This window comes from Talpa europaea, assembly GCF_964194135.1.
Source record: "Talpa europaea genome assembly, chromosome: 13".
Classification (NCBI taxonomy): Eukaryota; Metazoa; Chordata; class Mammalia; order Eulipotyphla; family Talpidae; genus Talpa; species Talpa europaea.
Genome location: NC_140080.1, coordinates 68,872,334 through 68,898,334, shown reverse-complemented (window position 1 = coordinate 68,898,334; position 26,001 = coordinate 68,872,334). Strand labels below are relative to the sequence as shown.

General features: G+C 34.5%; 1 protein-coding gene across 1 annotated transcript in view; it reads left to right on the top strand.

The window, feature by feature from the left end:
- The window catches only part of CCDC178 (coiled-coil domain containing 178), a gene marked incomplete at both ends in the record, with an annotated part of 283,078 nt that overhangs the window by 62,316 nt on the left and 194,761 nt on the right, over positions 1 to 26,001 (top strand). Inside the window, 2 exons of the mRNA XM_084252695.1 lie at positions 4,848 to 4,930; positions 8,851 to 9,010. Of these exons, the coding sequence (XP_084108821.1) occupies positions 4,848 to 4,930; positions 8,851 to 9,010 (243 nt within the window). The remainder of the gene's footprint in view (positions 1 to 4,847; positions 4,931 to 8,850; positions 9,011 to 26,001) is intronic.

Genomic DNA, 26,001 nt, shown 5'->3' with positions numbered 1-26,001 from the left:
CTACATTTTAGAAATTAATTTTTCTGTTCAACATTATTGTAATTTAAAAACAAAAACATATTATTATAATTTAACTCTTAAAGCAGTGACATTTTCATGGGCTACTTTTTCTAAAATCTAAACATGTTTGGGTAATGTATTAGAAAGTACATAGTATTTTGAAATAGACAAAAATAAAAGAGATCTATATACAACGCATATCCCTGGGATTATATTATTTACTTTTTCTTCGATCCCCTCCCTTTTTACCCCTCTCTCTTAACATCAGAAGCCTCACTTTCTTTATGGTGCCCACTAGCTTTTGTAAGTATTTTACTTTGTGAAATCAAAAGATGAATATACATCCTCCTCAAGTGCATATTTGGATACATTCCAAATAGAACATTCTCCAGATCATGTTTGGGTAATAAAGGAAGTGTCAGTAAATTCATGAAGATTGAAATCATATCAGTTATCTTCTCTGATCACAATAGTATCAAACTGAAATAAACTACATAAAGAAAGCAGGAATAACCTCTGACATGTGGATACCAAACAATACATTACTGAATAACAATTGGGATAATGAAGAAATTGAAGTAAAAGTTAAAAATATAAAGACAAAATCAATGGGCAAGGCAAAAAAAGGATTAAGAGGCAATACAGTCTCACATATGGAAATAGGAAAGAGCTCAAATAATCTTATCTCTCACCTGAAGGAATTAGAAAAAAACTTTTACAGTGAAAAAAAATATAAGCAGATTAAAAAGACATCAAGCTGAATGGGAGAAGGTATTTATATATTATACAAAACAAGGGTTTAATAACCAAGATATCCCCAAAAATGTATTCAACTTAACAATAAAAGGAAACAAAGCAATTAATAAATGGATAGCAGATCTGAATGGACAATTCACCAAAAAAAAAGCATCAAAGGGGTCAATAGGTATATTAAAAAAATGTTTATTACTGTTTCCTATAAGAGAGATGCAGGTTAAAACCACAATGAGTTATCTTTCTCCCTTGTGAATGGCATGTATGAAAAAGAGTCCAAACAAATGTTGGAGAGGATGTTATAAAAGAAGAACCCTATTACACTGGGAATATGAGAATTTGACCTGGTGCAGTCATTTTGGAAAGTGGTCTGGATTGACCACTTCATTTGGTAGTAACACTCATATTGATGAATGTTATGTCTTCCTTGATACATTATTCTTTTTAATCATTATATAGTATCCATCCCTGACTCTTATTCCTTTTTTGGTTGGAAATATGTTTTATGTGATATAAGTATGTCTGTTCTTGCCTTATTTTTGGTTTGTGGGTTTCTGGGATTGTTTTCCAATCTTTCACTTTGAATCTGTGTTCATATTTGGAACTCCACTATGTTTCCTGGAGACATCAGGGAATTGGGTTTTGTTTTATGGTCAACCAACCACTCTATGCTTTTTGATTGGTAAGTTAAGTCCTTTCACATTTAGGATGGTTATTGACATATGAAGGAATGCAACTGCCATTTTATCCTTCATTTTCTGGTTCTATTTCCTTGTTTACTTCTTTTTGTGGATGTTCTTCAATTTAAACATGAGAGCTCCTTTCAGCTTTTCTTGTAGGGAGTTATACTCTTTGAAAACTCCTTCAGCTTTTGTTTGTCTGAGAAGGTCTTTAGTTCTCCTCATCCCTCATATCAGAAGGAAAGCCCTATAGGTTATAGTATTCCTTTTTTTAAAAAAAATATGTATTTATGCATTCAAGAACTGGGGTGTAAGCCAGAGTTGCAGGGGGTAGGAGTGAGAGGATTCACCAGAGAGAGTGGGGAGCAAAACAGACAGATATACTGAAATACACTGCTGAGGGTAGCAGTGGGTGAGGCAGGAGAGGTCTGCTGCATCATATGAGTCAGCTCCCTGCTAGCCAGGTATCAAACTTGTGCTGTAGTGACTGGCGATAGCTTGATAGTGCTGTTTCTAACCCCTGCACAACTATGGAGGTCCCAGATTATAGCATTCTTGACTGGCAGTTGTGTCTTCAATTATTTTGAATATGCACTTCTTTTCACTCCTTGCCCATGGCTTTCCCTCAGAGAAGTCAACTGCAAGTATAATGGGGGTGCTTTTATACATTATCTTTTCCCTTCTAACTAGCTTCAATATTCTTTGTCTTCAACTCTTAGAAGTTTCATAACAATATGTCTTGGTATAGGTCTCTCTTTAGGTAACCAGATGTTTTTTAGATTCATGAGTTTGTATATTTTGTTACTTTTACAGGTTTGTGAAATTTTCCTCTAGTATTTCTTTCAATAAGTCCTCTGTCCCCTTATCTCTAATCTCCTTCTGGAATACCCATTATTATTATTTTGCCTTTCCTGATGGAATCAGATAACACCAAACAAACATGGGAGCACAAGTGTACACCACTGGTGCCACCTTGCCACATCCTCTGATTACCTTATCCACCCACCTTTTGTTGTATGGCATTGAATTTCCTGTGTCCCATCTGGTGCAGTCAACATTAGTCTCAGACATCAAAAAGGATCTCTACTTTTGTTCCACTTAATGGGATCCTTTGGGTACAGTTCCCCTCTGTACTTGTTTCATATTATACTCCTAGGAATGAAGCAGGGACCTCCCCTGATACCATCTTCTCCCCAGTGTTTCATTTCTTTCATTTCGGATTAAAATTTCTCCCAGAGAACATTTTTGCACCCAACACTAAAGATAAAGGACTGATCACAAAAATCTGCAAAGAGCTGATGAGACTCAACAACAACAAAGAAAATAATCCAGTCAAAAAATGGGCAGAAGAGCTTAAAAGAAACTTCTCTGAAGAGGAAATGCAAATGGCCAACAGGCATATGAAAAAATGTTCAACATCACTTGTCATCAGGGAAATGCAAATCAAAACTACCATGAGATACCATCTTACACCAGTGAGAATGGCACATATTAAAAAAACTAGCAACAACAAATGTTGGCGAGGGTGTGGAGAAAAAGGAACTCTTCTGCACTGTTGGTGGGAGTGCAAACTGGTCCAACCACTGTGGAAAGCTGTGTGGAGATTTCTGGACCTACTAAACATAGAGCTTCCATATGATCCAGCAATTCCACTCCTAGGTATTTACCCAAAGGACACAGAAACATCAATTCCAAAGAACACCTGCACCCCTATGTTTATAGCAGCACTGTTTACAATAGCTAAGCTTTGGAAACAACCCAAATGCCCAAAAATAGATGACTGGATCAAGAAGATGTGGTACATATATACCATGGAATATTACTCAGCATTCAAAAAAGATAAACACATGCAATTTGCAGCAAAGTGGATGGCGCTGGAAGGGATCATGCTCAGCGAAATAAGCCAAAAAGAAAAAGAAAAATACCGGATGGTCTCACTCATAGCAGGAATCTAGAAAACTTAAATAAGGGACCAGGAAAATGAATAACTATAAGAAAGTGAAAATCAAAATCAACAAAAAACTATGAACCAGAGACACTTTTAGGGGGGCGGGGGCGGGAGGGGAGGGATTGGGGTCAGAATGGGGGGCTGCAATTGTATGGGGAATATAACAATAAAATTTATTAAAAAAATAAATAAATAAATAAATAAAATAAAATTTCTCCCAGAAATAACATTGTCAGTGAGCCATTGAAGTTTCCAATTAAGCCATAAATGATATTCTTATATGTAGAGATTTTATGTGTGTGTGTTTCTCACCTCAATAATCAGTAAAAAAAATACTCCAGAACTTATATAAAAAGAAAGAGAGGAGCCTCCCGGGTGGTGCAAGGGGTTAAGATGCAACCTATCAAGCTGTGCGCAGCCACTGCAGCATGAGTTCGATTCCCTGGCTAGCCAGGGAGCAACCCACATGGCACAGCAGACCTCTCCTGACTCCCCCGCTGCTCTTGTCAGCAGTGTATTTCAGTTAGTCTGCCTGTTCTGCTCCCCACTCTGTCTCTGGTGAATCCTCTCACCCCCCGCATCTCTAGCCTGTAACCCAGTTCTTGTATGCATAAATAAATCTTTAAAAAAAAAGAAAGTGATAAGTATATGGAAATTCAATGTTTAAAATCTTTACAATCAGCACAATTTTACAGTAAAATAGATATAAAATATTAGTTAATCTTCTTGAGATCTGTAAGACTAGATTAAGAATAGAGTATTAGAAGGTAGAGGAAGAATTAAGGAACGATTTGGTGGAAGTGGCATTAAATAGAAGTCAAGGGAGAAGTTGAGATCTATGGAATTAGTTGGGAGTACAGTAATAATTAGGAGCTATGTGAGGAACAGCATTCAAAAAGTCAATCACCCAGTCAGCAAATTAGTCAGTATAAACACCTAGCAAACATGAAAGGATAATACAATGATAGATGCAAAATAAAATTTCCAATCTAACCCATATTACATGGTCTAATTTTAGAAAATTGTGCTTGCATTAAATATTAACTTCTTTTTTAGAAGTTCAGAACTATACATATATAATTGTATGTCTTTGAAAACAAGTAACCACATGTTTTCATCTTGAAAGATTATGTATTTAAAATTTCATGTGTGTGGATGGGAGTACAAGTTAGTGTAAGAGAGAAAGGGTACATTAAGGGTAGAGAAGAAGTATTTCTAACTCATTTTTTAGAAGATCTTATCAAATGTAATAACAGAAAAGAGAACATACAGCTAAGTTGTTACTTTTATTGATAACAAGTTACTGTTTAATTTTCTCCATGAACACATGTAATTGTGTCCCTAAATTACAAGGATTTGAATATAGCAGTATTTGAGATGAAGCATTCTTGTTTTTTCCCCAGGAAAAACAATCATTAATTTTTAAAGAAATAGAGTCTGCTAAAAGTAAAACATTTCTTTATCAGACAAAAATAAGTCAAATGGATAAGGATTTAGAAGAAAAAATAAAGGAAAAGGAAAATCTTGTTCAAAAAATTAACAGTTTAAAGTAAGTACATTGAAAATTTTATGAACTACTAAAATTTAATATATCATAACAGATAAGATCAAATTTGTAGATCTAAAATTTGTTCTTAAAATGATCCATATTTTCTATCATAATTTGATGTGGAATATACATGTGATGTTTGATAATTTTGGTTTAAAATCATGATCATAAATTGCTACAATTTTTCATTGCTCCTCTGAATTTATTTTTTAAAGATTTATTCATTTATTTATTCATTCATTCATTCATTCACTTATTTATTTATTTATTTGTTTGTTTGTTTGTTTGTTTATACAAACACTGGTTCAGAAGCATGGGAGGGTGAGAGAATTCACCAGAGCCAGAGCGGAGAGCAGAGCAGGCAGAAGGACCGAAGTACACTGCTGAGGGGAGCAGCGGGCGGCAGGAGAGGTCTGCACGCCATGTGGGACCCTCCTCTGGTGGCCGGGGAGCAGCCAGGGATTGAACCGGCGCTGCAGAGGCTGTGGGCAGCTTCGCAACCCAGCGCTCAACCGCTGTGCCACTGGGGAGGCCCCTGAATTTATTTCTTAATTGGATAACTGAGACTGTTTTTCCAAATGTGATACCTTTTATTCTTTATTAAATTAATCGTCTTTTCCACTAAAGTCAGTATTTCTTCCTAGCTTGACATGTTTATATAACATGGTTTCTCACCCACATTTTATGATAATAGTCGTGAAGTAAGAATTTAAGAATATTCTACTAAATGGCATGTGATTTGTTCACATTTTTTGTCTTCTAAAGTCCCCTCATTAGTTTGGGGAGCCACTAACATGCCTGACACAGGTTAGTTAAGGCCTTTGCTCAGAGAAGGATCATGCTTATAAGACATAGTGTATCTTGAACTCTAACTAGAATTTAGTTAAGGCCGTTGCTCAGAGAAGGATCATGCTATAAGACATAGTGTATCTTGGACTCTAACTAGAATTTATCTTCTCTTTCTTCACTTATATTGGTTATTACTTTCTACTTTGTAATAGTAATAGATTGCGAACAGGGCTTAGATTACAATTGGACAAATAGACATTGGTCACTTTTAGGAATAATTCAATTTAAATATAGACAGCAGATATAATATAGGCAGATTCATCACAATTTGAGAGATAAAGTATCATAAAAATAATTATGCACAGCCTGAGACCATACACCTTCATGGAGTCAAATCACTGAACTCAACAAGAATTTGTTTAGTTGTTACCTTAGGGCAAAAACTTATTTTCAAAAAGATTATATAGCTTTATCTGCAAATGACTAAATCATACGACTATATCACATCAGAGAGCAAGAAAACATGTTTACTTTGAAAGATATTTAATCACATTGCTTAATATCTAATATTTTGGAACTCAAAGGTATACTCTTAAAATTATACATTCACATTAAACAAAAAGTTTAATTTAGGGCTTTTTTGAAGTTTTTTTCTTCAGGATTTTTACCATTTCCAATATTAGCTATTGTTTAATCTTTTGGATAGATTATATTGCCTTGAAATAAGATTTGTTACCAGGTACCAGTGAAGCAGTTCCCTCTCTAAACTTGACAAAACTTTGCCCTTCCCCCAGGAAGAGGAGAAAAGGAATAGGTTGACACTGTGATATTATTTACAACTCTATTATTTAGCAGTGATGTTGAACAATTTCAAGTAAAATTTAAAGCTAGCATTGATTGACTTCTTAAAGTGCCAGGTACTTATGGGCAACCTTTTTTCCCCATTTCATCCTGTTCTCACAGCAAATTCTTAAATTATATAATAAATTTCTGAAATGAATGCTAAGGAAACACATTCTGGAAAATCAAACAGTTGTAATAAGATTATACCGTTAATTAGTCGTAAAGCTAGTTCCAGTTTAGGTCTATCATGCTCCATAGTACATGCTCTTTCTGCCTTGCATATTGACTGTACAAATTAAGATTGGAAAGGAAAATAACTGCAGATAAACTATTAAGATTGGAAAGGAAAATAACTGCAGATAAACTATTAAGATTGGAAAGGAAAATAACTGCAGATAAACTATATTAGGAATTATCTTCTGGTAATTGCAATGGATGAACTTATCAAGTTAGTAGTTATTTATTGGTGACTCATGGTGTGCCTATTTCCAGGCAGCAAGAAGGATAAAGAAATTGGCAAATACCTTCAAGTGTCTGAATATTGTTTTAGAGAAACAAACTTTACACATGAAAAACAATTAAAATGTTAATAGATATAATAGCAATTTAAGCTATTCTTGACTCTTGTGCAATTTTCACAACTGTTTCTTAACTGGGAAGTAAATGAATTCAAACTCAACCTAAGGACTTCTGAATCTGTTCTTTTCATCAGTGTGAGTTAAAAAACACACACACCAGTGTTTTACTATGTAGCTAGACATATACAATGTCTATTATGCATATATAATTACTAAACCTGTACATTGAATATAATCCATTCTCAAAATAGTGCATAGAACAAATATTTGTATTCCAGATAGCCGTGTTTGCTGACAGTAACTGAGAACTTTTTGGTAATGGTCATTTTAGTGAATATTTATAAAAGCATCACATTTGGATGTTGTTTATATGAATGATGAAGTGCAAAAAACCAGAGACAAAGCAGATGAAAGGTAACAATCTTATTCCATTTAGAAGAAAAGACTCACATCTAAAGAATGTGAACAAAGAGTTATGTTTTCAAATTTGTCAATACGGCTCTGGTGGAGAGAGAAAAAAATGGGTACTTAGTCTGAGCTGCTGTATCACACAGAGTAAGACATTACTGGGATTGAATTCTGGTCTGTCCTTTTCTACTTGACTTGCACATTGTAAATTAATGTTAAAGTTTAAGTACTTCATAGGTACTTAAACATAGGTAAACTGCTATAATTATTCATTCATGGAGTTGTCGAATTCATGGCACTTTAACATTTTATTTTAATATTTTTTTTTTTTACTTTGGATATAAAATGATTCTAAAAAAATTACTGAAGTACCATTGTTTTACACAGTTGTTAGTAATTTGGCAGTATAGGATCCCCCCCTCAGATGTAGTCATCATAGCATGCCCACCCTGAAGCACCCATCCCATGGCCTTCCACCACAGTGCTGATACAATTTTCTATACCAATAGAAGTAAAAATAAATGTGGCTAACATAAGTGTGTTGAGCTTTTGCAACTCTGTTTATCCAGATTCTGGGTTGGTGAATCAAATCTGGCAATTATTACTAAATCATGTTTATTTTTAAAGTATCAATCACTTTCTGATGCTTTTTCTAGTAGTGTTGTTCCTTATACAACTACAGATTTTATTTTAAAAAATCATTTTACCTCTATATCAGGATACTTAGTTGTAAATGACAACATTCACAGACATACATATGTGCATGGACACACACTTTGGCTTAAACACAGAAATGTATCCACCTTGCATGTCAGGAGGCCCCAGGAGTAGGGTGAGAGGAAGTGGGTGAACACTGGATACTCATTTTTCCTCTCTCCACAATGGTGGCTGTCAGTAAACTATAAAACATACTCATTATTCACACTTAGTGGATGGGAAATCTTCTCTATGGAATTAGGGTCTTGCTTTTCATTATTTTTGCCTCTCTTAATATATATGTTCACTCCTGTATAATTAGCCATGTGCTGATGACTTTATCTAATCAGAATATATCCTCGGATTTACATGCCTAGAAGAGGATTTCTTTCCAAATGACAACAAAAATAAACTCACAGTCAAGTAGATAACTAAGAGAATCCACTTAATTTTCTTTCACCTGGCTCATTTAAAGTAATTCTGTAAAGGTAGGTCTTTGGAAGGGGTAGTGAATATCTAAAACCCTTCAGTTCCAATATTTTTTCAATACTGAGTCTTTTAAGGTGTTGTAAAATATTAATAGTAAATGCAATTATTTCTTCATAGAGACCAATTTGTAACTATCAGATACAAAAGGGAACATGCTCAAGTTGTGTTTGAGCATCTCATGAATGAGAAAAAACTCTGTAAAGAGAGACTATATGAAGACGAACAGAAATTCCAACTACTCCTTACCATGAGGAAAAACACTCTGGCAAATATTAAAGTGAGTATTATTTTTGAACTGTTTGAGAATGAAGGAAATGTAATAATAGCAGCTAGTTTGAAGCAGTCATTTTTCATCCTGAAGTAGCAAACATGCACTGATGTTTAAAGTGAATCTTTTAACATAATAGACATGTAACTAACCTTTTTTCTTCTCAGTAATTATATTCCTATAGCATATGAATTCATAGTTTAATGCATTTTATTTGCACTGTCATTTTGTTATTGTATAATTTTCACATCACTACTGATGTGAAATATAGGATATATTTATGCCAGGGTCATTTTTATATTTTAAATGGAAAATGTGAGGAAAATTACATTTTATTTCTAAGTGAACATACTTTGAATATTTACTAACCAGTCTCTAAAAATGAAAATTGTTTATGTGCTTTTCCTTTAGAAAAATTTTTATGTCTTAATTGCCCTTTAAACTTACTAGTTAGAAACAGGAAGGGAAATGCTTTCCTACTTCTGAAATTATTGTTTTATAAAACTATGCATTCTAAATTTCTAATATAGAATATGACTAAATATTATACATTTAGTTGTGATTTCTGTCTCATTTTACAATTTTATAACGGTTTTGCTATATTTGAATATAATAATAAACACTATTGTTTTTTCAATACATTTATAAATATTACTTATTTTTGAGGGACACAATGGGGAATTCCTTCTTTAAGAGCAAGTAATTCTACCACAATTTATTAAAACAATTTTCTGTGAAACTTTAAAAGATATATGTAATATATTTTATCAGCTATTTTGATCCTATTTATGTTTAATAATGATATGTATTTATTACTTTCCTTTTTACATTTTCAAAAACATTGCTAATACATTAAGCAAAATTAGAAACAAACATGAATTGAATAAACATGTGAGTTCATGAACACAGCAACTTTAAATGCAATTGCTGTGGTCCTTCATATAAGAAAATTATTAATAAAAGAGCAGTACTTTTATTAATAATGTTGCTAAGTAACATTCTTCCATTTTAAGTGTGGCTATTACCTGGAAAAAGGTTCTTTTTTTTTTTTTTTTGGTCTAAAAATATGAAAATAATTGGTGCCATCTAGTGGCAATAAATGATGCCTCTTTTTGGAGGAGTTCCTAGAACTTTGATGGCCAAATTTCACATGTGTGATATATGAATGCTTGAGGAAGCTTAGACTCAAATGTACCCATCAAAAAAAGAAGGCTTAAGTTATTTACTGACTTAAGCATCATTCTCCACCTCATATTTTATCACAGCAGTAGAATTAGTTGCTTGAATTCAACCACATTTTCTGGTCATACTGGTGCTGAGAACACAGTGGGATCTCAATAATCATTTATTGACTAGTATTTCAAATGGGACAATAATAATTAGTGAAATAGGAAAATATGGTCAGCAGGAGACAGATGAAAAAATCCTCTATAACTAGCCTCTCAGTATGAGATGTGTATTTCTTTTCATCCAAAAATCTGACTCTGTCTTCCCATATTGAAGTGTACCAACCTTCAATCTCTTGAACATACCACATGGCCTCATGTTTGTTTAATAGCACCAATCTCTATCTGAATTTGTTTTGTTTGTTTATTGTCTTTTTTATCATCTACAAATATGTATTCTCCATGAGGACAGAGGCTTTTCTGTCACATTCTTCTCTGTTTCATAAGAGTTTAGAATTGTGTCTGGCACAAGTGAAGCACTCAAATAAATTCTCATTGAATGATTAAGTAAATTAATTAACATAAGCATTTTGAGTAAATTTGCTGCCCATTTGGCTGAAAGTGAGAACAATTTGGAGATATATTCCCTACTGTACCAGTTTGATACTTTAGTGAATACTCATTTTGTATAAGAAACTTAATTTCTCTTTCTCTCACCTTGATAATATACATAACAAATACGTCATTCAGTCTGTTTCCCTTAGGTGAAAATGGCTGCATTGTTCTATTTCAAGCAATTGAGGATTCTGCTAAATAGCTCAACACTGATTCTCAAACAATCTTTAATTTATAGTAAACTGTCTCTTATTGGTACCTGGATTGCTCTTTACGATGCTTTCATCTTATGTGACCAGAGCATAGAGTTTTTACAATGACATTTTATCATTAATTAATTAATGATACTGTTCATTTATGGTTATGATCAGTTATTGGTATTAAAGAGTAGAAAGACAATATCATTCCTTATAGAAAACCTAGTCTCAATCCTGTTAGAAATTAGATGAGATAATAACTTGTAAATATGTGTGTAGTGTAACATATTCCCAAGAAGAGATAAGTAAGTCTTTTCAGTATCATTATAAATGTAGTGTTACTAATCTGGGGCGTCCCCAATGGGCAAAAGGATTAATCAACAATTATGGATTTCCCAGAGGAATTGTCTAATGAAAAATTTTTTAAAAGTCACAATGGAGTGGAGAACATGAGAAAACAAACCACAGAATTAGAGGCAAAAACAAATAATGAAATAGTTTGAGAAAAAAATGTATACAGATTACAGATACATATTCAACATGAAAGTGTAGATTTTAAGTTCAATTCAGTCTCTTTTCAGTAGGCAATTCTCTACCAAATATCTTTGGGTGACAGATTTTGATATGGGGTTTTACCAACTGCCTATAATTTTCATTATCCACCCATGAGTCCTGGGGATACATTGCCTGTGGATACCTCTAAATCACCCATGGAAACCCCCAGCACTCCATGCATATCACCCACACACACTCCATGGCAAGCTTCATGTTTGGAAACGTTGGTATTGAATGTGAAGCTTTGCAGGTGGCTCATAAATATATGCAGAAAGCAGCCCAATGATAGAATTGGGAAGACTCACAGAAACTTGTGCACTTAGCCCCACCCTAAGGAAGGCAAACAGGAGGTTGTCATTAATCGGCCTGACTTTTAAGGATCAAGAGAAATTATATAATCTTAGTAATTCCACTTCAAAAGGGAACTAAAAGTATAGAGCAAGCATATTCATGGAAAAGACCTGAGAAAACCTCAGAAACCCTAACAGGATTGATCGGTGAAGGCATTTCTAGCCCCAAACCAGGCAATAGAGACTTAGAAGATGGAGACAAATGTGGAGAATCTTCTTCAAATATGGAGACAACGATAAAATCTTTAAGGAATTAGAAAAATTGAAGAAACATGGTAGCACTAAAGGAAAAAATAATTTTCCAGTAACCAATGCCAAAGAAATGAAAATGTGAAATTTACCTGAGAGGGAATTCAATGTAATTATTTTAGGAAACTCAGAGAACTACAAAAACTATGAAAATAGGAAAAAAATACATCCACAAAGATAAAATTTAATAGGAAGAATGAAATATAAAGAAAAAAAAACCAGAAATTCTATATCTAGAGAATACATTAAATGAAATTTAAAAATGGCAATAGAGAGCCCCAATTGGAGACTTGATTATAAAAAAGAATCTGTGAAGTAGAAGAGCATATGACCTTATCCTGTTGGGAAAAAGTAAAGAAGGAAGAATGAAAGTGAGTGAATTAAACCTACAGGAACTATAAGGCACCATAAGAGAAGCAGTCTGCACTTTGCTGGGAAGCCCAATAAAAAGGAAGAACCCGGAAAGATGTTGGCAGAATGAAGACACTGTACTTACCATCTCCAAATATTCACAGCTAGATTGCAGTAAAACAAGGCCCCTAAAACTCTGAGGGAAAAATGGACAACCACACTGCACACTAACAGTCACACTCCAGTGGGAAGGAGGGTAGAGAGAACTTGAAGTGAACTCTGTTTACAGCAATACCAGGGCAGTACAGCACACAAGAGTGAGAGGCCGTTACTTGCAGAATCCCCTACAGCTGTTCACTCAGGCACAGATGCCAATACCTGGACTGTGAGATCCAGTACTGCACCAGAGAATGGCGTGCAGAGTTTGTCCTCAGGACAGAGTGGCTTCCGTGTTGGAAAGCTGCAGAGTGGTGGTGTAGAGTAGAATCTCACATGTGGGCCTGAGGATCTCAATATAAAATAGCTGGAGCATGAATTAGTGGGGTTGGGGAGGGAACAAGTAAGATCATCTGTGTCTCCTCAAGGAAGAGGCTACTATTTGAAGCAACTGGAATATTCAAAGCACCTGCTCTCTGATAGCCAAGGGGTAACTCCAAAAAAAGAAAACAAAATAATAGTTAAATAAACTAGAGCACAGACCCCTGTTAATAACAGGAACCAAGAGCCCAGGATAAGGCTGCTTTGTGCTTGAAAGAAAAGAGAATCGCTCCCAGCCTATGACCATAAATCAGCTACAATTCTTTTTTTTTTTTTTTAAGATTTATTTATTTATTTATTTATTTATGCAAGCACTGGGTACAGTCAGAAATGTGGGAGGGTGAGAGAATTCACCAGAGCCAGAGCGGGGAGCAGAGCAGGCAGAAGGACTGAAGTGCACTGCTGAGGGGAGCAGCGGGTGGCAGGAGAGGTCTGCACGCCATGTGGGACCCTCGCCTGCCGGCTGGGGATTGAACCGGTGCTGCAGAGGCTGCAGGCAGCTTCGCAACCCAGCGCTCAACCGCTGTGCCACTGGGGAGGCCCAAATCAACTAGAATTCTATACCCAAATGTTGTATCTAGTATAACCTAGAGTAGAAATGGCCATAAGACTATATGAGTGTAACGCAACCAGCCCATACCGGGTAGGTTCTTTACCAATTCTAACAGCCATGTTGTCTTCATGCGCTCCGCTGTTCGTCGTGGCTGTACTCCGTTGTGCTCTGCCATTCTCCGCCATACTCCTTCATCCACTCCACTGCACTCCTCCATACTCTGCACCGCACCACCTCCCTGCACTCTGCTGCATCACCCTTATAAGCCCACTCTCAGCCCAGATGTACCCACCTATGCATGCCCACACCCTACTCCAGGTGTCTGCCATCAGGCATGCATTCAGGATCTATCATTAGTCCTAATGGTGGGAGGGCAGAAAAGCTTGATACTTTGCTTACCCTGCAATGAGACACTAAGACTGAGGAGCTGATCTAGAGGACAGGATCACGGTGTATCCTCACCGTACAAGGCTGGTCCTCACAACAGAGCAGGAAAATTGAATTCCTGACTTTATTGAAGGTAATCCTTTGGTGGTCTACTGTCGTGTCCTCTTTTATCCTCACCAGTACCATTTCTCCAACTACTTCAACGGGTGCAAAGACAACAATCTAAAAGTCTATTCCTATTGTAATCCAGAAAATTAAAATTGAAAAGAGATATGAACATACCACAAATACTGGAGGAAAAATTCTGGAAAGGACAAAATCTCAGCTTAGCAGAACCATGTAATATGACTGAGGAGGAATTTAAAGTAACAATTCTAACAATGCTTATAGAAGTCAAAAAGCAATGGAAGATATAAAACAGCATCAGAATAAAGACAAAGAAAAATAGGCAGCTACAATTAAAGGTAACAGAGCTAAAGAATATTATAACTGAATTAAAAAGTACAATTTAGGCCTACAAAACAGACAAACAGAAGCGATGGAGTGAATTAATAGCTCAAAACAACAACAACAACAAAACCACAATAAGACAACAGAGAAAAAAGGAATAAAAAGTAAAATAATGTATGAACTCTTCGGGATAACTTAAAGAGAAGTATAGAGTCTGCATTCCCACCCACAGATGGGTATTGTGGGGTTCCCAGAAGAAGAGAAAGAGAAAGGTGCGGAGAATTTACTTTAAGAAATAATTGCTGAAAACCATCTCAATATGAGAAACAAACCATATATATGTGATCCAAGAAGCCCAAAGAGTTCCAAACAAAGTAATACCAGAGAAACACACACCAAGATATATTATAATAAAATTGCTGAAAGTTAACAGCAAGGACAAATAATTAAGAACATCAAGAGAGTGAAGGGTAACCTATAAAGGAACACCAATCAGTTTATCAACACTTCAGTAGAAATATTACTAGCACAAAGAAACTGGGAGAAGATACTCAAATATTACTTAGGGAGTAAAGATACTCAAATATTGCTTAGAGAGTAAAGACTTTAATAAGATTAACATAAAAGCATAAACCTAAAGAATTTATCAATACCAATCTGTATATGGAAAATTATAAGGGATTATTATAAAACAACAGAGCAACAGGTATACAGGCAACAGAATCCTAAATCACAACATGGAGGAGGAGGGAAGTAACAATGTGGCCCATTAAGATGAGTCAGAGAGCAGACCCTACGATGGGTCACACATATACCCCATCATAAACCTCAGAAGAACTCTAAGACAGAAATTAATAGAAGTAACACATTGTGGGTGGATCCTAAACAAAACATAACAGGAATACCTCAAAAATAAAAAAGACAAGATAGACCTCAAAATACAGTGAATAAAAGCATAACAATGGTAATGAACATGCCTCAATAAACACATTAAATGTAAATGGCCTGAATTCACCAGTCAGAAGTCTAGAGGTACCAAATGGGTTTCCAAAGCCCAACTTTGTTTTGTTTACAAGAAACCCATCTTACCAAAAAAGACAAGCATAGACTTAGATTTAAAGGCTAGAAGTCAATCTTAGAAGCAAATGGCAACAAAAAATAAAATCAGGAATAATTGCTGTATACACATAGGAGTGCAGGTTTCCTTCCGAATTAGTGTTTTTGTGCTCTTTGGATAGATATGTGGGAGTGGAATTTCTGGGGCATATGGTAGATCCATATTTATTTAGTCTTTTGAGGAATATCCACACTTCTTCCCAACGGGATGGACAGTCTGCATTTCCACAAGCAGTGTAAGGGAGTTCCTTTTTATGCACATCCTCGATGGCACTTCTTGTTTCTGGTTTTGTTTTGTTTTTTTCCATGTGGGTGGTATTTCTTTGTAGTTTTGACTTGCATTTCCCTGATAAGTGATGATGGACATTTTTTTTCATATATCTGTTGGTCATCTGCATGTCTTATTTTAACTTTACATTTTTCTATCAACTATACATTTCTGTCTATTTTGGCTAATTTTTTTAGATGTACAGTTTGTAAACTTTACAGAGCGTAATTGGGATAAAATTTTTGCATTCTGATTGAGCAATTTCATTAATTTATGCTCTATTTTTATTAGTTCTATTATCTTGCTTAAAGCTTTTGGTGTGGATACTATTATTGTACTTGTCATTTTTTTAGTATGTTAACTATTGCAGCTTGAATTTATTGCTTTTAAAAATTGTATGGGGCGGGCCTCCCCGGTGGCGCAGCGGTTGAGCGCTGGGTTGCAAAGCTGCCCACGGCCTCTGCGGCACTGGTTCTATCCCCGGCTGCTCCCCGGCCACGGGAGGAGGGTCCCACATGGCGCGCAGACCTCTCCTGCCGCCCGCTGCTCCCCTCAAGCAGTGTACATGGTCCTTCTGCCTGCTCTGCTCCCTGCTCTGGCTCTGGTGAATTCTCTCACCCTCCCGAGCTTCTGACTGTACCCAGTGCATGTATAAACAAAATGAACAAACAAATAAATAAAATAAAATAAAAAAAAACATGCCTCTATTAAAAAAAAAAAAAAAAAAAAAAAAAAAAAAAAAAAAAAAAAAAAAAAAAAAATTGTATGGGGAATATAAAAATAAAATTTATTAATTAAAAAAATAAAGTGGAAAAATTCTGCTTTTTAATTATACCACTGTTATAAATAATAAATGGATCCTTAAATATATTTTGCATTATCCAAGTCATAAATCAAAAACTTCTATTTCACCAGAACAATATGAAGAATCTGACCCACTTATTTCTCCTGCCCTTTCCATTTCTTGCTTCCTGGAGTTTAGTTGTGCAAAAAATTACTGCTTTTCTTTCATTAACATGCTGTTATTATTTTTATCACATAAATTAGAACTCCAGGGAGTGTTTACTTTACTGCACTTAATTTTGTCACCATATTTTCAACAATTTTTACATTATTGTCTACATATCTAATTGATTTTCATATTTAAAAAAATTTATATTGTGGCCACACCATCTCAGGTATCTTAATATCAATTCATCTTTTAGTTGACTAGACATCATATTGAGTATTTTTTCTCAATAGACAATTTTATTGGCATATTTTCTAAGTTGTAGTCACTAGTAAACAACATGGAAATATATAAATTCTTAATATCACAGTCTTAGTTCTTATCTGTAAAAGGGAATGATTATAATACAAGTGGTTGTGACAATTAAAAGTTTAATTTGAGAATTTTGAATGATTTTACAAAAGTTTGCTAGCCTTATTGTTGTCTTGGTTATTATTTCACCTCCAAACATTTTTGCTTATTTATTGGCATTTAGATAAGTGGGGAGGAAATCTGAAGCTAGCATTATTTTATTGCCTTTAAAAATGACCTACCATTCCTGAATATTTAGTTTTCCTTTATTTGTAACATCATGTGTTGCCTTTGTGTATCATAAATTTATCATTTTTGTATTAATTTTGCTCAAAACAAGATAATATAAACTTCGGTCTTTGAAGTTAGGGTGTTTTAGTTCAAGATTGGATTTTTTTTCTTGTTTGTCTTTGAAGATTATTTGTTACATTTGCTTTCTTTCATTTTATTAATTGGCAATACTATTCCTCACTTACAGTTTGTTTTCTATTTTCTATTTCATTAAAATTTCTTTTCTTTATTATATTCAGAGGGATTTCCAATTTTGCCCTTCACATTGGTGTGAAATGCTCTCTCTGAATCTCCTGGAATTTGGGGGTTGTTTCTTTAAACAATTAAATGCTGCTGAGATTCATATTTATATTTCATTGAGAAGATTACACCTGAACCACCTTGAATGAAATGCAGGAGTTAGATTTACAGCTATCTGGGAGAAATGCATGCCAAGAAATAAAGTCTCTTAAAGTATCACCATATCAGCATGTTCAAAGGACAGGGAGATAGGCAGATGGTTTGGAGGAAGTGGAAGCAATTGGGATAAAGGCAGATAAAAGCAGAGAGATACTGTCAACTGCAATGTTACAAGGATTTTCACTTCTACTCTGCATGAAATAAGGAGATATTTTAGGGTTTGGAACATATGAGTTGTTAAGTCCTGGTTTAGGTTTGAAAAGAATCATTGAAGCTGCAACTTTGAGGATATTCTGAGGAAAATCAGGTCATCAGGTTGGAAGTAGGAAGTCCACTTAGGAGGCTAATACAGACATACCTGCTTTATTGTGCTACACTTCACTGCACTCCTCAGATATTATATGTTTTTACAAATTGAAGATTTTGATAACCCTGCATAGAACAAGCCTATGGCCCACTTTCTCAATAGCATATTGAGGAAACAGGGACTTCATGTCTCTGTGTCACATTCTCATAATGTCTCGAACTTTTTCATTGTTTTTATATCTGTTGTGGTAATCTTTGTTGTCACTATTGTAATTGTTTTGGGCTACAAACCACATTCACAAAAGAACACAATTTTTGACTAATCCAGCAACCTCTTCCTTCTCTATCTCCCTGTCCTCAGACCTCTCTATCCTTTGAGACAATAATATTGAAATTAGGTTATTTACCTACCCTACCAGAATTGCTAAGTACTATTAGTGAAAGGAAGAAGAATCACATGTCTCTTACCGTAAATCAAAACTAGGAAAGATTAAGCTTAGTGAGGAAGGTGTGTATGTCAAAAGCCGTATCTAGCTAAGATCATTGATGAAGGTGACTACACTAAATAACAGGATTTCAATGTAGATTAAAAAAATCTTATATTGAAAGTTGCCATCTAGAACTCAACTAAGAAAGCTGATGGAGATGTACAAGAAGATTAATGTTTTCATGCCTGTTAATACAAAATCCATTCTTCAGTTCGCAGATCAAAGAGTAATTTTGCTACTCAAGTCTTGTTTAAGGAATATATTTCACAAGACCACAGTTGCCATAGATAGTGATTTCTCTAATACAGCTGGGAAAAATAAATTGAAAACTTTCTGGCAAACATTCACCATTCTAGATGTTATTAAGAACATTTGTGATTCATGGAAAGAGGTCAAAATAGCAACATTAATATGAGTTTGACATAAATTGATTGGAACCCTCATTGGAGTCTTTAGAGATGAAACCTGAAGACATGACAGACTTGCTGCAATTTCATGATACAATTTTAACTCCTGAGGATGAAAAGTTACTTCTTATGGATGAACAAAGAAACCAGTTCCTTGAAATGGAAATTACCCCTGGTGAAGATGGTGTGTACATTGTGAAATGACAACAAGAGGCTTCAAATATTACATAAGCTTAGTTGATGAAGCTGTAGTAGAGCTTGAGAGGATTGACTCCAATTCTGAAAGAAGTACTCTTGTGTGTAAAATGCTATATAACAGCATTACATGCTGCAGAGAGGGTGTTCATGAAGTAGGTGGTAAAATTCACTGTTCTCCTACTTTAAAAAAATTTCCACAGCCACCCCTACCTTTAGCAACTACCATCCTGATCAATCAGGAGCCATCAACATAGATGCAAGAGTCTCCACCAGGAAAACTATTGCAACTTGCTGAAGGCTCAAATGAGGGCTAGACTTTTAGCACTAAAGACTTTAAATTAAAATGTGTACTTTTTTTTAGACATAATACAATTACTTGTAGCTTAATAAACAACATTGTAGTGTAACCACAATCTTTATATGCCCTGGGAAATCAAAAAAATTTTGTGTTTCATGGGACAAAAATTTTTTGAGGTGTTCTGAACTCAAAACACTGTTTTGAGGTGGTCTGAACTGGCAATATTTTCTAAATGTGCCTGTGATATCTTCATGTCTTCCTTGATAAATTAATAATCATGTCTTCCTTGTAAAATAATAATAAATTTCCATAATGAAATTTATATATGACAAAATAATCAGACATTATATAAATGATCTTGGATTGTGAGTTACTAGGTATGACATCGAAATTGGGGACCAAAATGCTAATATAATTTACTCTCTAAATTAATATAAAACCCATAAAAATAAATAGGAAATAAATCTATCTGCAGGAATGCAAAACTTAGAAGCAAAATTAAAAGGCAAATGAAAAAAAGTAAAAAGAAACTAATTGCAAAATATGTGATGTGTCCTAATATACTTACTTTTTTTAAGAGCTTCTATAAATGAAAAGTAACATATATGTATCCCGGAAATTATGAAAATTCAGTCACAAAAGCAAACATACATATTAAATTCCCAGATATTACTGATAATCACAAAACATGAATTAATATGACAATGTGATATCTTAAATAGGGAAAGACAAAATATTATACCCAGAATTATCATACTGCAATGGAAATAAAAATTTGTTTATTCCTTCAAGATGGAAATTTTACAATATGTATCTAAAACCTCTAAAAGAACATATGCTGTGATTTGCTATTCAACACTAGGCATATGTACTATGAAAATTATTAGAAAATTACATAAAACTGGATATTTAGATATTTCCACATGTGTGCTTTTTTACTAGTGATGCAGATAAACAATGAGAGATAAAACTTAGAATATTCGTTCAGGAGATATGAAGACTCAGTTGAAAAGTTTATACTTAATTCATAAAGCAGTGGGACATGAAGGAATTTTGAGGAGTGCAACAGGCTCAAAGATAGGTGGTAGCCATATCAATTAGGCCACATTATGTACGATGAAATAATATGAAAGTGCAAGTTGTACATACAAGTTGAAAAAACATTTTTTGGTAATCAAAGAGAAGTGATGAACTGATGGAACAGAAATGAGGATTGTAGACTTAACAGAGACTGATGACAACTTGGATGTGATACGTGAATGAAAGAACAGATTATATAGGAGATAGCACAATACTGGTTGACTGGAAAAAATCATGGCAGCATGTATAGTAAAATGAATTTTTGATAACTGGCTTTGCTGAGAAGATGACATGTTTTGGACATGGTAGAGACTGCGTAAGTGGAAACACATACCTCATAATTCACTAAATGAAGTGAGAATTTGAGAAAAGCAGTAGCAATAAAACTGACTCAGACACCGTATTGATAGTTGAAGCCATGGGATTGCAAGTGTGCTCCAAAGAAAGACATATGCAAGTTATAATACATGCATACTTACATATCAATATCTAAATAAAGAATTTTTAAAACCCTTACTTATAGAATGACTTAGCAGTAGATGTTCTAGAGAATATAAGACGACAGAACCTGGATCTGTTGGTTGCTACATTACAATCTCTCAGCTCATATATTCAGCCTGGTGAAGACCGGGGCTTGTGATATGCAGAGACTATGTTTCTCCTTTGTCACAGACTCTAAAGTTAGCCTCTGATAATCAAGGGTACTAGGAGAAGACTGGGATGTTGAAGGAGGAAGAAGAACTGTGTTCCTTACTGCCTGCTTCCTGTGGCTTCCTCCTTGTGTTTCTGGTCAGCTTCATCCTAGAAAGACATATTCACGTTGAAGCAGCAGTGCCTTTTCATTGCCATGCTCGAATAGCAACTAGCAGCTTCAGCAACACTTGAAGAACTGATTTTTTGTGTGTCTTATTGTAGAAAAATCACAGCCAGTGTATTGCAGTCTCCTTCTTAGAAGTCTGAAACTGAATTCAATTAAATTTTAGGTTGAACTCAAGTTAGTTAGGAGGAACTACTTGGAGTATACTGTCCAACTGCATTTGTTCCAATCTGAACTGAAGGAAGGAGAATTTGAGTGGAGATGTGATTTGTAGAAATGATAAACATTGCATTATGTCAAGGTTTGTCAGGAAATAATAATACTTAAATAATACTGTGAATGTTCAGAAGAAAAATAAAGACACAGCCCTAGCTCAGTGATTATGATATGGAAAAGGAAAAAGAAGTAAAATGCTCAAAAGTTAGAGAGTGAGGTATAGGAGTTTAAACTTTAGTCATGATGCCATTTTAGATGACAAAGTCAGAAGGGTGTCCATGGGTGTGGATTGTTAATGGAATGTGGAATGAAGTTAAATAGATTTGCGTAAGTCCATAAAATCTAAGATTAAAATTTTGGCCTGGTCATCCACATAGTGAAGTAAAACAGAAAGAGGGTGAAACAGGAGATATATAGGAAGGGCACCATCTATGGGGCACTTATGGGGCACCATCAGGCAAGCACTGAAAGTTTCCCTCAGTCTAAGAAAAAAATGGTTAACAAAGCATTAAATGACCATTCAATTGGGTTAAGAGATAAAGGGTTATATTCTTTACTCAATATAAAACTCAAAACATGAGTAAAAGTTAAATCTTTGATTTAACATAATTCAAAACTTTTTCTCTAAGAGTGGAGGAATATTGGTTTGGAAGTGATATTAGAGACCTAGGATTACACTAATGGAATATAGACCTTGTGGTGAATGGGCCTTTGGAAATTAGTATTTTTCCATTCAGACTCAGATTTAGACAATTCAAGAAATTGCATCCAGGATTAAGTAATGAGAATGAAATGAAATCTAAACTTGTGCAAAAATGAATAGAACTTCCAGAGTTTGTATTGGAAAGGTTTAGACTGGGATAAAAGCCCAATTCAACTAATCAGCATATATGGATTTCCTGCTAGATAAAATACACTATTCCTCATGCTGAGGGTTATTTAAATGAAGTATAGCTATTAACTCTGGAAAATGTACCAGCCTTGTAAGATTTTGTTAACCAGAGACAAAAATCAAAGGAATAAAGAATGTTAAAATACAACTTCTAAATATTGTCAACTTATTACAAAAATTTTGAGAAAGTGCATTATTGAGATCATCAAAACATTATATGATTTTGCTTTAGCTATACTACTAATAAAGACATCAACAAAATTACATTATATTTTGTAAGTTATTATAAATGTATTCTTATATGTGAATGTCCAAATAAAGAATTTTTAAAACTATCACTTATAAAATGACTAAGCAGAACTGAATACTAAGCATAACACATTTTTATGTTTATTTTCGTTGTACACATAATTAAAAGACTTTCATTGTACTGTCTATCTTTAAGTTATATGAGTGTTATATAAGTTGCTACCTTCATGGAGGTAACTTCATTTGCTTTCAGAAAGCATGAATTTAATAAATGAAGTACATAGAGGGTTATAATGTTCATAAGTATATATCTTATCTAAAGTACTCCACCTGAGCCAAGGAATTTTTTTTGTTGTTGTTGTTACTAGATTGTTTCTCTAAGCTTTGCTGGAGAGATTAGAGACAAAAAGGTAGAGGAGAGAGGAGAGACACAAGAGGGAGAGGGGAGAGGAGAAAGGGGAAACTAGCTATCATTTTGTCTTTAATGAATTATCAGTGACTTCCCTTTATAAGTAACAGCACCATTAACTCCCTTTTAAACTTAGGAATTTTGAATCTGGTCCTGATGTTCTGTCAGTTATCAGAAATGTGACTTATACAGTGTCTTATAGGGAGCATTTGTTAGTATTACCCAAATAGTGCCCCCCCCCACTGTCTGATTTATCTGCTTATAGAGAACATGTATACCTGACCTCCTGAGGGAGCTGCATATCTCAAATTTGGGTGCCATGATAATAATAACAGTTTGAGAGAAAATGAAATAGGCTATAAAGAGAAAGAAAATGGAATATATAAACTATTGTACAATGTCATGTTCATTTTCAGTACTATATAAAATAATGAAAATGTTTTTCAATAACCTTTGCTGATTTTTATAATGTGAGGCATACTTTATGGAAAAAGACAATGAACAAAGCAAAAAAAAATAGTACAAATATTTTTTAGCTTTTGACTCAGATTTCTGCATTATTTTCTGTAAGTTTAGATGAGAGTTGAATTCTGAAATATTAAGCCTTTCAGATAAATGATATTAATTTCTACTTTTAGAAGTCCTAAGTTTCTCTTTCAAGGCTGTAATGTGAGAATTATCTCATTGATAAGCAATCCAATAAGGTAGGCAGCAAAGTTTATAATTTTCTAAAATTATATTTACTATTTGGGAACTTAAACTTAGTGACATTAAGCAAGACTTTCCCATAAACACTCTGATTTTAAAGTGCACATCTGGGAATTTAATGACTGCCCTTTCTAACACTTCTCTTCCAAATACTGAAAATCCTAAGTAAACAGTGAATTATTGTGATATCATTACCACTTGTGCATTGTGCTGGGTGAGATTATACAGGTGATTGTTTTTATTGGGGGAGGGGTGCTAACCAGGCTCAATCTAGAGAAATTAAAGCCCATGGGTGTGCAATAGTTTGAGAAATTGTGTCCTTCTGAAGTTAAAGGTAGACAGAATATAAACAGTATATCAAATTTCTCTCATTAATAAATGAGGCTTATTCTTGCCAGGAACTCTTTATTTAGGCATACGAAGCAAAAGCATCTCAAATTGGAGTGCGTTATTGTTACTCCATGCCATCATCTTTCTGATGGGAGACAGGCAGGTTATATGCTGAGGAGGGGGTAATTTGGGGAGTGATGAGGGAATGCCTAGTCTGGCACCACATATACGACCAAGGTGATAATATAGCACTGCTTCACTTCTGCATTCTACATCCTACTCAAATTCACCTGTCTTCTTCTATGACCAAGTCTAACTTGCAACCGTACAGTGAAAGTTTCTGAGAAATGTAGTCCCTAACTTAACCAAGTAATAACTTAACTCTGTGCATCTGTTCCTTATAAACTTGATAATTCCAAACTTTTAAAAGTATAGTTAAAATACTATTTTGTATACTTAAGTGGCTCTTAAATGTTCTCAACACACACACACTAAATGGTAACTATGTGAGGTGGTGGATGTGTTAAATAACTTGATTGTGTTCATCATCTCTCACAATAACATTAAATCATCACATACATCTTAAGGATATCATTTTATACAAACTAAAAATAGGTGATTTTTGTCAAATATATCTCAATAAAGCTGAAAGTATATTTGGCTTATAAATAAAGTCAATTGAAAGTCATGCTTCTTAGATTCATGGGGCAGCTGTTTTCCTCAGAACCAAAGCTCACCAATCATTTTGTCAAAATAGGTCACACAGTGACCATATCACTTTGTTCATTTATCTAAGTAACTCTCTTCGTGTGCTATCCTATAACTTGAATACCACCATATAAGTTTAGTCACTATTAATATATCTTAGAATAAATTGCAAGATAACTGGATAGGGAAGAAGAAATATTTATACATTTACTTCTTTTTTTAAAGATGTATTTATCTATGCATACAAGAACTGGGGTACAGGCCAGAGATGCAGGGGCTAAGAGGATCCACCAGAGACAGAGTGGGCAGCAGAACAGGAGACTGACTGAAGAACACTGCTGAGGGGAGAGGCGGTTGATACAGGAGAGGTCTGCCTCACCATGTGGGTTTCTCCCTGGATGGCCAGGGATGGAACTCATGCTGCAGAGGCTGTGGATTGCTTCATAGAGAGGTGCTTAACCCCTTGCGCCACCAGGGAGGCCCTACATTTACTTCTTTATATATGCATATATATAATATATAAACATATATGCAACGTACATGTTTTTTAGGCAGAATTAGGACTTTGTCACTTAAATAATCTTTGACCATGTTTTGGTCACCAAACTGAGAAAATACTTTCTTGGACAGCTAGCTGTTTGCTGTGCTCAGTGAGGTTAACTTCATCTGTTCTACAGACAGAAGGTGGTCTGAGATTGGCTGTCAACATTTATAACAATTGAGCTGAAATTTAGTGAAATTAATAAAGAATAAAGTAGATTATTCTGTAAACTATAAAGTATAAAATAGGCATTTAGCATGAAAATAGAAAGCAAAATTATGTATCAAGTTTTTACTTTGTCTAGAGTTACTTGTTGGATTGAAAATCAGGATATTATTCTATTAGAAAGGTAATGTGATATTTACTTATAAACATTTTGAATTACAAGCACTGAGTTTTAATGTGTAAATGAGAAAATGACAACTAAACATTTTGAAACAGGCCTTATCAACTACAGCAGATATATTTAACCTGATTATATTATGGTGCTTGACATATAGTAGGCAATCAATAAGTTCTTGTTAGAGGCATGATTGAATAAGTGTAAGTTGGAATCATTGTGCATGGTC